Source organism: Onychostruthus taczanowskii, unplaced genomic scaffold (assembly GCF_017590055.1).
Source record: "Onychostruthus taczanowskii isolate IOZ18803 unplaced genomic scaffold, ASM1759005v1 scaffold28, whole genome shotgun sequence".
Classification (NCBI taxonomy): Eukaryota; Metazoa; Chordata; class Aves; order Passeriformes; family Passeridae; genus Onychostruthus; species Onychostruthus taczanowskii.
Genome location: NW_024500128.1, coordinates 5,970,134 through 5,987,546, shown reverse-complemented (window position 1 = coordinate 5,987,546; position 17,413 = coordinate 5,970,134). Strand labels below are relative to the sequence as shown.

The window sequence follows — 17,413 nt, the reverse complement described above, 5'->3', positions numbered from 1 at the left end:
CTCCCTGTCCATAAAGCCCATTCTCCTGGCAAGAGCTTTTGAAAAGAGGTGGGGAAGAAGGTTTGCAGAATAGGCTAGGAAGAGTGATTAGTGTAACCAGGGTGTTCAACAATGCAGGACAATATGGATTCAGATGAACTGTCAAAAGCCTGAATCCAATGAAAAAGGGGACAAAAGAAACAGACTTAAGAGAAAGGATTCATGGCTCTTACCACTCCTGGAGAAGTACCGGCATGACTACCATAAGGAATGAAGAAAAGTGTGCAAGGATGTTTTGAGGATAACTAGTCAAATTATTCAGAAAGAGAAGCCAAAGTTGTAGCATTTCAGATCTGTAATTTGGCTCCTGTCAAAATGCTAATGTGAAGCTTCCTGATTATGTCAGTGTGTTCACAGAGTTTCTAAAAGACTGAAATACTTGGCCACTGTGAGCTCAGATCCAGCCTCCCTCCAATTCTGGCTTGCAGTTCATGGGCTGTTCAGAGCTGTATGGCCAAAACAGTCCTCTTCAGAAAGTAAACCACAACATGCTATGTTATCTAGTCTCTTGCAACTTGAAAGCAAAAAAAAATTACCAAAAAAGGGACTTTATTTGTCTTAATCTTCCAAGCATTAACTCCATCAACCATCAGATACTGGACTTCATAGAGCAGAGCCTGGTAATCTATTATTCTTATTTCAAGGTCGGGGGGAAGTTATTTTTCCCCCTCTACAACCAAATGTTTAAAAGCCTTGCCAAAAGAAGTGGAGTGAGACTGTTTAAAAAGAACCACAGCAACAAAAATAGGAGTGAGTGGAGGGTGAGTAAAAAGGAAAATCCAAACACCTGCTGATTCTTGGTAGCATCTGTCACTGTACAAGAAGTGGGAGAACATGAAGGTAATGCTTGCCAAAGCACTTCAGCTGGAAGCAGTATGGCATTATTCACTGATCTGGTTGTATCAGCTAGTAGGTCCTATGGAATATCAATCACAAACAGAACAAAATTTTGGGAAACTCTCACAGAAATCTGTACAGTACTAAACTGTCCTTTGCAGCAATGCTTTAAGGTTTTGTAGGAGTTGCTACAAATGGTCTTCCCAAAATGAAGAGCAGAAGCTGCTCTTATGTCACTAAGATGTTCAAGAACAAAAGGTCACCTGCACATTTGCCCTTCACGTAGGTAGGGAATATGGCAGTGTCCTAAGGTGACATTTTTGAGGGGAAGATGAAAGGGTGTTGTGGAGGCAAAGTTCCTTCTTATCATAAGATAAGCCTGCTTACTGGGGAATGACATGATGGAGACGTGATCTGCCCAAGAGATTGTGCATTTCCTGTAACAGCATTTCTCAGGTAAGAGACTAAACACAAAATATAAATCCTTCCTCGCAGAGGATGGACATTGAGCAAGAGGTAATAATCCCATAAACCAAGGGTGTTTTCAAGATTGCCGAAAAACTTCTCAGTCGTGCCTTTAGGTCTTGATGAGTAAAAATTTATGGCTGATTCACCCTTTTTAAAGGGATATAAGCAATTGGGTACTAGCATGGATACAGACCAGAAATACCAGTCATTGCTTCCTACAACTTGTACAGAGGCAATAGAGAAAAGACATTTCAGTAAAGACAGAAACTCTAATGGAGCTCCCACTGATGGGGAATTTGGGGAATGACATGATGGAGACGTGATCTGCCCAAGAGATTGTGCATTTCCTGTAACAGCATTTCTCAGGTAAGAGACTAAACACAAAATATAAATCCTTCCTCGCAGAGGATGGACATTGAGCAAGAGGTAATAATCCCATAAACCAAGGGTGTTTTCAAGATTGCCGAAAAACTTCTCAGTCGTGCCTTTAGGTCTTGATGAGTAAAAATTTATGGCTGATTCACCCTTTTTAAAGGGATATAAGCAATTGGGTACTAGCATGGATACAGACCAGAAATACCAGTCATTGCTTCCTACAACTTGTACAGAGGCAATAGAGAAAAGACATTTCAGTAAAGACAGAAACTCTAATGGAGCTCCACTGGGGAGCTTTCACTGATGGGGAATCAGTGAGTTAGGGCAGACCCTAAAATATCACAAAGGTCATAATGAAATCTGGTGACAAAGGAACTGGGAAAAAAAAAAGCTCAGAACAATGTGTTTATTTTGTGATGCTGCAGACATGCTCCATTTTTCCTTCAGCTATTGCAAATGTTCCCTCCTTACTGCCAGAACAGGCAGCACAATCAGAAAAAATGTATCTCAAGCACTTCTCTGTATGAAGAATCAAAGCATCTGGCAGGATATCTAAAGCTTTTCTCTTTATTATGAATAGACTAGAGAGAGACACAGACTTCTCCTAGGATGATAGTGGAAATTTGATTTCTTGAATCTGAGACTTGAGAAAAGGATAAAAGATGAATTTTTAATATTTTTTGGGAGCAACTTTCTCAACCTGTACTTGAAGTCTCAATACACAGAACACTCAGAGGGAATAAAAACTTCACCCAGACACAACAAGAAGCTGATACTTTCATTTCAGAGAGCATAAAGCCAAAACTTTTGTTCTGAAGTGTGGAATCTAGCTTGTCCCAGCACAATCAAAACTGGACCTCATAAGAAAAAAAGGATGTTTAAATAACTTGAAAACATTTTTAAAATAACAGATTATCAAACAGAGTAGAGTATGAACTGAAGTAGAAGGTTGAGATGAATCTTCAATAAAAAGCAGTTAAACATTAAGAATTATGGTGCAGACACAGCTGGAACTGAATTCTAGGTGCCAGGCTGTACTCCATTGCTTATAAAATGCCCACAAGTCAGCAAACAAGTTTTGTACAGCTCTACCCTCAAAATATGCAGAAAAGAACTTGATGGTGAATACAGGATGCTAATGTGCAAATGCAGAACTCAATAATTCACCTCTAATTTATGCCTTTTGATTTCATCAAAACTTAATTCCACACCAGTTACCTACAGTTTTTAAAGAGTTGAACAGAGGGACTTCAGGGGCAATAATTTTAATATACACACATACACAGGGATAGATCACACATGTTATTATACAATTATATATTATTCAAACATGTATGTATCTATAAAGGACCAGCTTCATATTTCTGGACAAGAATCTCCTCTTTGAAGTGTTACCATAATTTCCAAAAACTGTATTCTCATACCTTTGCATACGCAGTTGTCTTGATAAACCACTGTTTGAGGTATTTCTGTTCCACTTTTGCTCCTGAACGCCACGAGCAACCATTGTCATCCACCTGCTCATTAGCTAGAACAGTCTGATCCACTGGATCCCAGTTAACCAAGGCCTAAAAAAAAGTTGCAGGAAGAAAAAATACTTTCAGCAGCTAGTTAAAAACCAAAGCTTTACTTTGCAGATGCCAAATGAATTATCCAGAAGCATACCTTGAAAATTTACCTGAGTTTTCTGTATTTTTAAAACATCCATTTGAATCAGCAACATGGACTAAGCTGGTAAAGTTTTGAACATTCATCTCCTCAGAACTCAGAAGACCCAAAAATGCAGTTGGCAAAGTTTGTCTAGACTGATCATGCTAGCAGGATAGGCGGACAGCTGACTGCTTGGCTGTAATATGTAATAAGTGTTCCAACTGACTATACTGCAAACAAAATAGTCTGATGCTTAAAAGTTCTTCACTACTAATCCAAAAGTGTTGAGTCAGACTGAAGGGGATGAGTAGACAAGGATGTCCAACCCAAGAGGACAGAATCACGAAGAAGTATTACAGCAGTCAACTATAGTTTACGTGAAAGAGTTGATATTACCTGTATGTAACTCATGTCAACTGCATGAATTACTTTTGGAATCCTCTTTCCTTATCAATACAAATGCATTAAGTAAAAATCTGTAAAGTGAAATGTTGGTGCTCAACTCCACAAACCCTGCATTTTGAGCTTTTGAGTCAACTGAAATAGAAGACATAACATACTGGGAAAGGAGCAAAAATCAAACTCACCCTCCCCTAGGGTTGAAAAATTTAAATGGTCACTTATCAAAAAGGATCTAAGATCACAGAAGAATCCTATCCAAAAGTGGCATTAAATGCTATACATTGACTTGAAAAAATGAACAGAAAGAAAAAAAATATATAATCAGAGCAACAGAGTAATCTATTATATGGAATGTTATTTAGTATTTAAGCTAGATCAGTCTGACTGAAAAACAGTAGCTACAGTTCCATAGAGATCTAATATATTAAACATTAAAAAAAAATTGAATGACTTCTTTGGGTATGGGGAGGACTTGTATCTCAATCAAAAATTAGTAACTGCACTTACATTGTACTTTATGTTTTATCTATCACTGATCACCTTCGGACCAGTTTCCAAACAGCTAATATTACTTCATTTTAAATATGCTACATATTCTTACAAATAGTAAATACCACAACCACTTTACAAATCTTATAATGAGGAGAGCTAAAAGAAAGATGCAGGGATCCTCTTTCTTAGAAATACTGCTCATAACTGTGTGAGCACAAAGTCTGGCTACACTGATTTATAAAAAAATTATTATCAGTAAACGAATGAATTTTATTCATTGATAAACTGAAACTTGCCTTCAAATGAAGCTTCTGTGAATTCAGACTTGAATTTAAACTTTTTACTTTTTGCCTTTTATCTGTTACCAACCAATAATACCACATCAGATTTTATAAAAGGCTTATGAAAATTCATTGTGAAATTAAAAGAAATCAATATGTTCCACTATTACAAACCTATTTTCCATAATTCCAGAAAATACAGCTTCTTCAGTAATAATACAAGACATTACGAATATGGCTCTAAAGTAATGATGTTTCAATTTATAAAGTTCTGAAAAAATGCCACACAAAGTTGTAGTTTGTGAGAGATAAAGAGAGATAAAGAGAGATAAATCAAACAACACTGAGAAGTAATAAAATTCCAGTTCCATAAAGTGGTATTAGCATAAGCTCGTATTAAACTGGCTGTGACTCTAAGTTGAGAAAAAATACCATTTCTATTTTGATGATAACATACCAAATTTATGGTGAAAATTTTGGAAGGTAACTGAAATGATTACATAACTGTTTAGCATAACAAATCCTGCTGTTACAACTTATGGGGCTGTATCTAAATAAATCGTGCAAAACATAAAGCAAATGTACATTTAAGAAATCGTTAACAGAAAGGTCTTGTCTTTGTATTTTTTAAGTTACATTCCTTCCATCTCACACAGACTTTTGACAATATCTAGAACCTGGCTAATAAATGAAATCTTTAGTTCCTGCTTGTACCTCACAAAGGCAACTTCTTGACAATGACAGCCTCTGCAACGATGACCCCAGGAAGCTGCTCAAAGTCATCTACACAAAGAAAGCACAGAGCAGGAGTGCTCAGAGCACACCAATTATCTCGCTCTCCTCACTACGCCAATGTAGACCATATGCTTTTAAGACAGGATTCATCTTGTCTACCTTCAGGTCTCCAAAGTGTAAGTATCTATCCCCAGGCTTGCTGTGTCTGAGTCCACTATGGATTACAGGTATCTGATCAAAGGAGCAGAGTCAGGGCAGGTATTAACCTCAGTGAGGCACTCACATCTGGCCAGGTCAACAACCTCTACAGTATATTGACTAGGTGAGTACTGCAGGAAAAAGGGATGATTTTGCTGCAATGAATAAAGGTGCCGTCTCTGGATGCTGCAGCACTCACACAGACATTGTTAATCCTCCATAATTGCAGCTCCTGGACATATCCTGTGTATCCCTGTGTATCCCTGCCAGGATAATTTCTGGTCAGACATGCACACTCCTGGAACGGAGCATTAACTAGGCTAACACTCTACTTGCCTTATTCTTATTGTCACAGCAAGGCTATGAATTATCTCTTGTAGCTAAAATGAAACTGTAATACAGGAGACTTCAAGCTGTGTTTAATACATATTGCAGATACACTGACAACATGAGACAAATATATGCTTTAAGTATATATGACTGTTCAAAAAGACCCAGGGTTATGGGCTCTCTCTGCCATCTGTTTCCTGCCAAAATGCAACTGGTTCATATCCACCAGAGATTACATCCCCTACAGATTGACAGATGCTGATTTAAGTCCTCAAACTGATCCTTGACTTGAAAGCAGATGGAAGTTGGAAGTAGATACAATCACTGGTATCCAAGCACCTCCAGGATCCCACAGTACTTGGAGTCAGAATGTAAAATTTATTTTATATATCATCCCTGCTTTAAATGAAGCAGCAAACTTTTACTTTTCAGATTCCCCTGAGTCTACTTGTCAAACAAACAAATTCACAGATAAAAATAGGTTTGTTATAACAAAGCTAGGGGGTTAATTTTTTTTTAATACAAGAAAAAAAAAATTACAGAAGGAAAAAAAACCCAAAACCGAAACCTCAATTCAGCATGCTAGTATATATCAAACACTGAGGGGTTTTTCTGGTTGTCATTTAAGATCTCTGAATACAAATGCAAATAGGAGAAATAGCTCAGTAACACCCTGCTATCCTAAATGCTACCTTTCACCATCAATCTCTTTTTCCAGGTTCAGAGAATAATTGGAGTACGTCCTTAATTATATCCTATGGGGTTTCCTGGTTTCTACAGAATACAAATGGAATATCAAAGCATATTTAAGAAATCTTAGTTTCCATTTTAATTTAGAAACACTCACTAAATTGCTGCTTTGTTAAAGTGCAGCTCTTCACGTATTTTGGAACTGCATTGCCTAGGCTATGCAGAGAGATCTCTGGACTGCTCATTCAATATCTTTGTTTAATCTTGTGTTTAAGAAATAACTGAAACCTCCACTTTTCAGATACAGCCTGACACATGTTATGTACAAAATATTATAATTTCTTAATGTAGTGGTAACTGATGAACAGCTGTGATAGTCTTATGACACCCAATACTTCTTTAATATTTTGAAGATCACAAATAGGGTTCAGGAATAGGATGGTTTTGCACCTAATGTCCAATTATGCTATCCAAAACCATAAGTTCTGAGAGAGTATTACAGTAATGTTAGACAGGTAAATAATCTCACTGCTGAAGAGACTCCTAATGATCACCATGTCATGTATTTCCACGAGGGACAATAAAATCTAGAAAATATTAAAGCCAGGAAATAAAAAACTAAAAGCTATATTCTGATCCTGCACTTCAGCGCAAATCTCTGACAATAAGCATTTCTGACTTGAATTGCTACAATGGTCATGTGTGTTAGTTAGCTAGTTATAAACTGCTACATAGAAAATTCTTATAAATAAATTATATATAAAATTAATAATAATTATATAAAACATTAATTCTATTTTAGAGTGATTTAAAACCAACAGAACACAATCACTTTATGACTGTGAATGGACAATCCAGAAATGTTGCACTGACATGAGTGATCTAAATTAGCGTAGCAGCAAAATGTTGAAGGGCAAAGTTTATACCTACCTCTTTTTGATACACTATCCCAGCTTCAAAAAGCTTAAGAAAGAGATATTGTGTCCATTTGTAGTACTCTGGTAAGCAAGTGGTTACCTCCTGTAGAATTGAAATAAAATAAAAATTTATGAAACGATTCTCAGTATTTTCCTACACTGTTTCAACTTCAACAATTAACCCAGGAGTGTATAATACATTCCACAGAGTAAACATTTATGCAGGTATTCATGTACAAACCTATTTATTTGTACAATGCTTACAATAGTGATATTCACCTGTACACAAAACCAGAGAACACGGGCTTTGTGTGGGCTTAACGCAGAAGGAAAAGTTTCCCTGTTAACGTGGGATATAAAACTCTGTAAGATAAAGCTGATAGACATAAGAACAGAAGATGAATGGAAGTGATCACAGCTGCCTGATCAAGGAAACAGCAAAACTAGAAAATAAAGCAGACTTCTCTCAAAGAGCCCTCCTAGCCAGGCTGCCTTTTCCACTGTTGCTCAGCAATGGGAAGCAGGAGCAGAGGCTGTGGATGCTCCGAGGCAGCAGGGAGCTGGCTGATGTGAAGCAGGCAGAGCGAGGAGCTGACAGCTGAAATGGTGGGTGCAGGAGGAGAGCAGAACAGCGCTGAGGAACGCGGACTGCTGGCACACAGACAGTGCGGGACACAGGATGGAATACAGTGGAAGACACTGAATTTGAAGATGAAAGACTCGGGAAGGGGAGCTCACATTCAAAGGTCAAATAAGCAACTGCTCCAAAAGGCAAGGGAGCTCAAGTCAGGAGGATGCTCTAGGTTAAAGTATGGAAAAAAATGAGTCATAAAAGTCACAAAAGAGGAGGATGATTATGAAGGAAATAAAGACAGATAAAAATAAAAGACAACATAAGCAGGAGGAATGGGAGCTAAGAGAACAGCAAGCTACAGTATAATGGATAGCTTTTTTAAAACTCAAAAACAGTTGCTAAGTTTTGTCTGATAATTAAAAAACAAGCTGCTTACCAACTGCTTACGAAGCCCCATATTTTACATGTTTGTTCTTAAAAAACTCTGACTTAAAATAAGCATTAATATGCAAAGACAAATAATGGATTAGATTACAGACTCCCTGTTTTCTCAACACAAACACAGGTTTCACAGCTGCAACGGAAACCCACATACCTGCTTGAGGTGGAAGATGGCTTCTACACCGAACTTCAAATTACTTTGATTTTAAAGTTACAGACAAAAAGTAAGCCACTGATACAATTTATTCCATTTGGAGTAGTTATCAAGCATCAGAAATAGCTTTACATGTGAAATGTCTTTCACGTGGGCTTTCCCATCATCCTAGCTTCCCACTACTCACAACTCCTGCAGTATCATCTGCTACTCAAATGACATCTGAAATGCTCTAGCAGAAAATTTTTATTCTTTTTCTACAATTTTATATTCTAGCTGCTTTGAACTTTATATGTCAGTGCTGAAACATTAGCTTTTAACAATTAATATAACCTTTGAATAAATGTGCCTCAAAAGTGTGTATAAGAGGTTTTCAAGATCAAAAAGAGACATTTAATGGCAAGTTTTCAGCTCAGCATGTGAGAAAACCTAGTAATGAAAAACAGTTGCTTGATTAAAATCCTTTGCTCTGCACTGAAAAAAACCCCACTTGATAAAAATCTGATTTCCATCACTTCAACTAAGCACATTTAATAGTTTTTTTCCTCCCCTGCTTCTTCACACAGTGACAACAGTTCTTGTGCCAGTGTGATGCCACTACAGGCAACTGAGTTTCATCACTGGAGTATCAGACACACAAAAGAAGAGAGGCAATCCTTTTCAGTACAATATAAGATTATGTGAGCAATAGGCAAACAGGTAGGACAACAAAAGTGAGCTGCCAAATAAAAAAAGTGAGTAGAGATTGGTCCTTTTGGCACTGAAAGGCAGATGTGTGTCAACTGAAACAAAAAGATGACATTTCCTAATCTAAACAAACATGTTACAAGCCACGCAAGCTTGAGCTACAAGATACAAGCTAATTCCTGCAAACAGAATCCCATGTACACGCTCTCTCACAAGGAGTAGATAGACATTTCTTTGAAAGAAATGCAGCAGACTGTATCACTGAAAAAGAAATCTGCTGAGTGGTCACTGAGATGCAAAAAGATCACTCAAGCTCAGAATTTAACTTTATAACCATGAAGGTTTGGAGTAACATTTCAAGTTAATGAAGAAAGAGAAATTACTTCACTAACAAGAAAAATGAGGTACTGAAGACAAGCCAGCAAACTCCTGCCAATCTTGAAATGTCTTTTGATGTTTTTTTTTCCTATCATTTAGCACAGTAAGATTTACTGTTATAAATAATTTTCTGTGTATTCGAGTTACTGACCCTGATTAAATGAATGATGTCTGATAAAAAGTTTCCATTAGGCGGCCATCATGTTAAATTAAGGTGAATGTTAACATCTCTATTTATACTCTGTAAGCACGACAAAGTTCTGCAGAACATTAACAGAACTATCTTAACTCAGAAATACACAAAAGAGTTTATAAAAGGGTTTGAAAAATAGCATGCTGGAGCCATTCCAGCCTGCCAAAAACTGTACATTTCTGCTTCTCATTTGCGATCTGAGCACTGGCACAACAGCATACATATAGAACCCCATATCATAAAGCAGTACAGTGAATATATATAACAGGGTATTACCATATTTTCCACAAAAATAAAATACCTACTAAAAATCCCAACTCTTCTAAAAATATGTAAGATGCTGCTCAGCTGTCCATTGCATGTGCTCTTCAGTGCTCTGTGAGAGATTTAGTGATCACCCATCACCTCAGCATTTCAGGAGGTATTATGAAATGAGAGGGAAAGCCTCTCCCTCTTCCCCCCATCCATTTCGGCTTCTACTTTTGTCAGCTTTAAACAGATACTCTCACCAAAATGCATCTTTGTCTTCGGTTACTGCCCCTTATTCCTACAGGAATGACACTCATTCATTAATAGAATTCATTACAACAATTTAAATAAACCACCTACACAGGTGGTTTGCTTTTAAAAGAGCAGATACTGGCAAGGCATAGGAAAGACCTCTATCCTTCCCAAAAACTACCTTGCTTAATCCATTTATTGCAGCACAGTAATTTGTTACTAACAAATACCATACCAGAGGGGTTGGTAACATGTTTATTTTTGCAAATAAATTCTCAGTTACAGACTAAATGGGTAGTATTACAATCTGGATTTGATATCACTGCAACGTGGGAAGCAATGGGTCCATGTAAAGGTCAAAAAGCCATTCACTATTATAAAATCTGATTTATAGAGTACCTTTCAACTACCAATAAAAATAAGGGCAACCAATAGTAAAGAATCCTGCATAAAAAAACCAACAAAAAACAACAACTAAATCTGGGTGAAAGATTTTGTTGTTTAATAAAAGTAATTTTCAAATGCTTTGTTTTGAAATTCATGATTTGTTCTAAACCTGCTCGCTTCTTACAACATTCTATTATGAGTCTCTGACCTTATAATTCATTTTTGCTTGTATTTTTAAGAATAAGGCTACAACTTCAAGCTACTTCCGTGGCTATATTTTAAAAAATAAAAGTAATATTTATAGGCCGCATGAAAAGATTTTGTTTTTTCTAAGATCCACCAGGCTTTATGAAAAACATATAACTAGACTGGAGATAAGCAATTTCCTAGTTTATTAATAATAAATTTATTTTTAGCACAGTCTTATGCTGTCCTGAAGACAGGCATGTTGCACCTCTTTAAAGGGAGATAAGAAGAAAAAGTCAGGATGGATTTTTTTTTCAAAATCAATTTGGGAAGATAAAACAGTCTTTAATCAATTATCTGCCTATTTTGGTTTTCAAGGGCATGCACTACCTCATCTAGAAGTATAATTATTTGATTTTCAGAGGTTTAGAGCTACACCAACCTACATTTCTAAATTAATTTGAGTATTTGTATTTCAAAGGCCTTTAGTTTTATGCTTTATTAGCTACAAATAGAAATGTCATACAGTGCCTACATTTTGGAACATGAATATATTTCCTGAAAAAAAAAGCAGTCTTGTATCAACAGTTTCTTTTTAAAAAAATTTAACTATAATTGGGTCACTGATTATCAATGGTATGTGGATAAGAAGAAAATTTCATAGGTAATAATCTATGTACTGTTGGCTTTATGCATGCTCAGGCAGTACACACAGATGACAACTTCAAAACTAAATAGAAAATTATCTGCACAAAGAAAATCTACCAAAGATTTACATTTTTTAATAATGTACAGAGCAGACAGGGAACATTAGTCTCATGCACAAAATATGTCACTTGGAATGCAGAAATTGAAATTACTAAAAAACCTTCACAGAAAGAGCTACTTCCTGGGAGAAAGTTACAGACTGATAATAGTGGTGAACTGACAGCTTACTAGGAACATGCATTTGGTCTGATGACACTCCTGAACAAAATAAAGTAAAAACATTATATGCTTTTCATCTTCTGTTGCTGATGACATGAATAATTGAAAATTATACTGCTTCATTCCCCTGAAAATCATGCTCAAAAGAAGTCACAGGCAGTTTGCTATGCTGTCTGGGGTGGTATTTTCAAAAAAATCTGATCATCAGGAGTGCTCAGATTATAGTTATTTTAAAACCAAAACATAATGTTGGGGATTTTTTAAATTTTCCATGTGTTTTTAATGAGTCTTAGAAACATTTTTTCCATGCTCAAACTTCAGCTTTTCAACCTTTCATCTGAGAAATATAAATATTCAGAATAGAAATGTTATCTCACTTACTGATTTTTTAAAAAAATCTCTCCCCAGAATCACACCATTTTCAAAGTGATTTACAAATATAATACTTCTAACTTGAGGCACTTAGAATACCTCCATGTTTCAGGTAAAAAAATCAGATAATCATTTGTTCTCAAAACTACTCTAAGGCAACGTACTTACAGAGTTATTTTAGTAATTTAATTTTCTTTTTCATTTGCTTAGATTTTCTGTTTAGGAGAGCAATTTTAAAGTGCTATTGTAACCTGACTGAAATAATCTAATAATCTAATCTAATTAATCTATCTTTTAATAAGTGTCTTATTTATGATATCTTACTAGATAAGTAAGTTCACTGACAGCTACAAGACAGAAATACCTGCACATTTTGACTTGTAATACAGAGAGAACAATGGAAAAAAAAACCCCATGGAAAAATAAAAGGAAATTTCTAGTATTGCAAATGCACTGGGATTTGTTCATACTAATTTTATCAAGCAATGAGATTTAATTAGTCTTTGTATTCCTGGACACAAATTTCTTGACAACCAGATGTGACTTTATAAGCAGGCAGACTCTTTAGGACAGCTATATGCACTAGGTTCTCAAAATTGATTTTTTTTTCTTTTTTCCACTTCTCTTTCCCCATACTATATGTAAAAAGTAAAGTTTATGTAAGTTTCCTTCCCATCATCTAAGCATATACTCTAAGCTGGCCACAGAGGACAGAGACAGCTAACATAAATTCCCACTTTAAAAAAGCAATTCACCACACATCAAAATATGGATCTAAGTTAGGAGAACGAGTTACCTCCAGCATGATTTGGTAAGTACTATGCACTAGCATAATAAAGGGGTATATTTAAGCTACATCAATGAAATAAAATTTAAAACAGGTCCCTGCTTTGTGCAATGGTCTTGGTTAATGAGACCAACCCATATAAAATCTGTTTTTCTTGGATTGTTCATACGAGTCACTAATACTAGTGGGTTTTTTTGCAGTGTCACAGTATTTTGTGAGCCACTGATTTAGAGCCATACAAGTATAGAATACTATAAAAAAATACTCCTTACCTCAAATAACTCACTTTTAAGATAAGCACTTGCACAGCACAGTGCTTTTCTGTGCAAAGATGCTTGAGTTAGCCCAGGAGCAGTACAGCTGAGGCAGTAAGATGCTCTGCCCAGCCTAAGGAGCCCTGCAGAGAAGCAGGCTTTATCAGCCTGTAAAACACCCTGCTACACAGCTTAGCCCTTCCATTTCCACAGGTGCTTCTTTCTTGGCCAGCTCAAATATCTGTGCGTTTGGAGGTCACATAATATTTTGGGCTTCATTAATTTTTTTGCAATTAATAAACATATCTGTTTCTATGGCTACCATTCAGGTTACTCTTACTCCAATTAGTATGGCAGGCTTTCCAAGTAAAACAAAACTTAACTCATAAGCTAACGAGTAAAAACTCTAACATGTGTTTCAAGGAACATTTTTCAGCTGTTTTAAAATCTTACTTTTCAAAAGCACCAACTATGCGTCCCTAGAGCATTCTAAAGCATTTCAACTACACAGCATCTCAAATGGAGTTAGTAATAGGGTATCAAAGCCTTTTCCACAAGTATTCAGAGACTCCTGAAAGTTCATTAACCAAAACACAGTTTACCAGTTGAGTGAAGGTAACTCTTGAAGAATAGGCATAGAGATGACAAATGACTTTTCCCTGGGTACTTATACTTCTTGCCATGGTTTTCAATACTGCCAGTTTTCCATCTGTTTTTCAGGATGGAAGGGCTAAACAGAAGTTTATACATGAGACATTAATTTTCTCTATTTTCTTGAAATGCAACCTGCATCACTGAACTCGTGTGTGTGTGTGCTCCATAACACAGCCTACACATAGGATTCCACTGCTTTCAATACTGCTGCACCACACATACAGACAACCTCTGAGATACCCACAGCTTTAAACATTAGATGTCAAGAATGTGTGCAGTGAAGCTTCCACAACAAATCTTTTCTTTTCAGAGCAACTTTTTTGGCTACCAAGAAAACTTAAATCTTATTCAAAAGGTTTATACTGAAAAATCCTTCCATATATGAGACGTGACAAAATGGTTTTTTTGGATGCAAGACATACAAATAAAAAACTTCACCTTCATGATTAAAGAAAACAGATGGCATGTCTCAGACTGTCAGAAAACTAATGCTTTTCCTTTTCAGATCTACAATACTGCTATAAAAATCCAAGATTAGCATCTCCATCACTCTATTCAAAATCACATTAAGGTGATAAGCAGCAGCTATTGCTGAGAACATAAAGGCAGTGACTGGCTGATTCACTGGTAAATGCAATAACCTCACAATCGCTTCAAACGCTAATTTATTTTTTATCTGGAGAACGACATTAGCTTATGTCTGATTGTGTTTGGTAAGTTTTTTAAGGTGAACACCTGATTCTCAAGCATTAGTGTTTTAAATAAAATTTCTGGTTTCCAAAATCTTGATATGAACATCTATGAAAATGCAGGCTTATACTTCAAAATTTGGAATAACATAACCGAGCCACCGTTTCAATTTACTATCTTTAAACCCTTGACATATGCATTGAAAACAGTACTCCTCAAAAAACACATACCTTAGCACAAAGGCATTGCTGTTTCATAAATATCTGTTTATTGCTTTATTTCTAACACAGAAAATTGATACTTCAAAGAGAGAAAAAGCAAATACAAAGTTGAAATTACTTTAAAGATTCTCCTACTCCTTGATACTATCAGATGATATCAGCATGTCAAAATTTAGTGAAATCTGGTAAAAAGCTCAATTTTACAGTTTAAGAACTTAAACTGGTCATTACCAAAGACAGCTGTATCATCATATATAAAATGGTGAAACTCCATGGGTCTCAATGCTCCATCATACAATAAAATAAAGCAGTATACATTTTAAAAAGAAAATCTTACCCTTTCCCATGTAAAAGACAGACCTAGTGCATCAAACTGTTTCCTCATGTGTTGAATGTTACTGCAAAATAATGATAATAAAGGCAAAATTGTTAGCTTAAGATACTCCTAACATATGATCATATAAAAAATCTGGTGCTTATAGAGTTCTGAGAAATCAAAAGCACTAGTTAACCCCTAAACACTATGATCTCACTAGCAGTAAAACTCAGAATTATCAGAATACTCAAATAATAATTTTAAAAAGCCCCAAATATATTCTGGCCCAATTCCCACGGCTATGTATATGAGGCAATATATATTTTTTTTCTCTAGATCTGAATGCAACTTAAAAGTAAATATGGCACTGTAGTTTGAAGGAAGCATTACTCAAGCACCACTTCTTACTATTTTTAATTATCTTTACTACAGTTGAGTAAAAGGGCCCTCTTTAATCTCAATGTAGTATGGAACACTTCCACTTTCAGCTTAATCCTGCTCTATTCTGGCAATGCTCTCCTGGCTGTATTTTGCTGTGTCTCTGGTGGTGATTGTGTGGCTGTAGAATAACCTGAATCAGCCTACCCATTCAGTTGAAGATATGCCCTCCAAAAATTCTCCAAAAAAAACCCCACTGGATTTCTTTCTTCCCTCTGATCAACAGGCTGATCAAACCAAAACTGTGGCCCACAAAACCAGCTGAGCCAGTGCAAAGGAGGTGGTGAGAGCTTGTATCCTGGGAGGTGACAAAGAACTACAAAACTTCTGGTGGCAGCATCACCATAGATAAACATTAATCAACTCTGACACTGTCAGGTTGGATGCTGCTCTGAATGGATTGTAGTACAAATGTAAAGTAAGATACACCAGGATATACAGTGATGCTTTAGTTTGAAAATGTACTAAACACAATTTGCCAAAATACCCACAATTACACAATATTAGTTAGTGAGCTGGTGGGAATTCATTCATATACTGTAAAATGGATTAAATTTCTTAGGGACTTTGACCTTTCTACTGAAAGACGTTCTGTCAGATAAAGTAGTATCTATCCTCCTAGAGTGGATAAGTTGACAGTTATGAAAACAAGCATTTAATTCTGATCCAGAAAAAACTTGCAGTCCTGAATAATTGAGTACTGCAAGCATTTAATATTGAGATATTTTTGTTGGAAAAGTATCAAGAATCTTAAGATGGGACCAGACACATGAACAAAACCCAAAGAAACAGCATTATCAAAGAAGGAAATGGATCAAGGCCTATAAAGGTACCACAGATAGATTACTGCATCCAGAGTACAACAAACCACTTCACTTAGGAAGACTGGTTTCCGAGAAATTTTCAGCAGCTGTTTACTTACATAACATTTTAAAGAATATTAGGACAACATAACATAACACCATTCTGTGGTCTAAACCTAAAAATGTTCACAGAAATCAGCAGCAAGAATGGCTGCTTAGTACTTTCCAAGATCCAGTCTCAGAAAACCCCAACTATCTTCTTCCTCTCTCACATGGTACAAAAAACTGCTAATAAATCTAACCACATAACTTGTGATTTTCCACTGTGTACTCTACACTAAGGTTTACCTCACCATAATGAAATTTTGATTTATTTATACCTGCTGGTTTGGGTGTTTGGGAAAAGTTTCTCTTTTGATATTCTACCATTTTACAATTTACAAGTCATTGAGATTAAAACCTTGAAAATCATCCCAATATATTTATCTTTCAAAACAGAGTCATCTGCACAGTCCCATAAAATGTTGTCAACCCTGGTCTCAGATAACCAGGGTTGTTAAAATACTTCCTGTACCATCTTCCTTCTATGTTAGTTTTGCTCTGTTTTGTTGATTCATGGGGGCCACAGTACAGGTATTCACAGTGAAAATGCCATATTTCAATTCATTTCACCTTTGTGTCCAGCTTGCAGGGGGAAGGCCATGTTCAACTGCAGCATTTTCTGCTGGTAAACCAAATGCATCCCATCCCATTGGATTTATCACCTGCCAGCAAAAAGAAAAACCACAATGTTATGCAACTTTCTGGAAGGGCATTGGCAACACACTGAGAGGCCTCTGAATAATGAACGGTGCTTGGCATTCCAGCATTTGCTTTGTCTGAGCTGAACTTCTTCCAAACCTGCCAACTATGGCCAGATTTGCTTTAAAAGATGACTATGAAGCACACTTGTTACCTACAATGAGATGTTAGACAGAGTTCAAAGTATTATGCAATAAACTCTCATGACTATTTAAATATCAGGTTGACAACGACA

General features: G+C 36.2%; 1 protein-coding gene across 2 annotated transcripts in view; it reads right to left on the bottom strand.

Moving 5' to 3' along the window:
* LARS2 (leucyl-tRNA synthetase 2, mitochondrial) overlaps positions 1-17,413 on the bottom strand; it is an 83,407-nt gene that overhangs the window by 51,885 nt on the left and 14,109 nt on the right. For both annotated transcript variants that reach the window (XM_041407889.1, XM_041407890.1), the window contains exons 4-7: positions 17,050-17,141; positions 15,158-15,218; positions 7,428-7,517; positions 3,144-3,287 (exon numbers count right to left, since the gene is read on the bottom strand). In XM_041407889.1, coding sequence (XP_041263823.1) covers positions 3,144-3,287; positions 7,428-7,517; positions 15,158-15,218; positions 17,050-17,141 — 387 coding nt within the window. The remainder of the gene's footprint in view (positions 1-3,143; positions 3,288-7,427; positions 7,518-15,157; positions 15,219-17,049; positions 17,142-17,413) is intronic.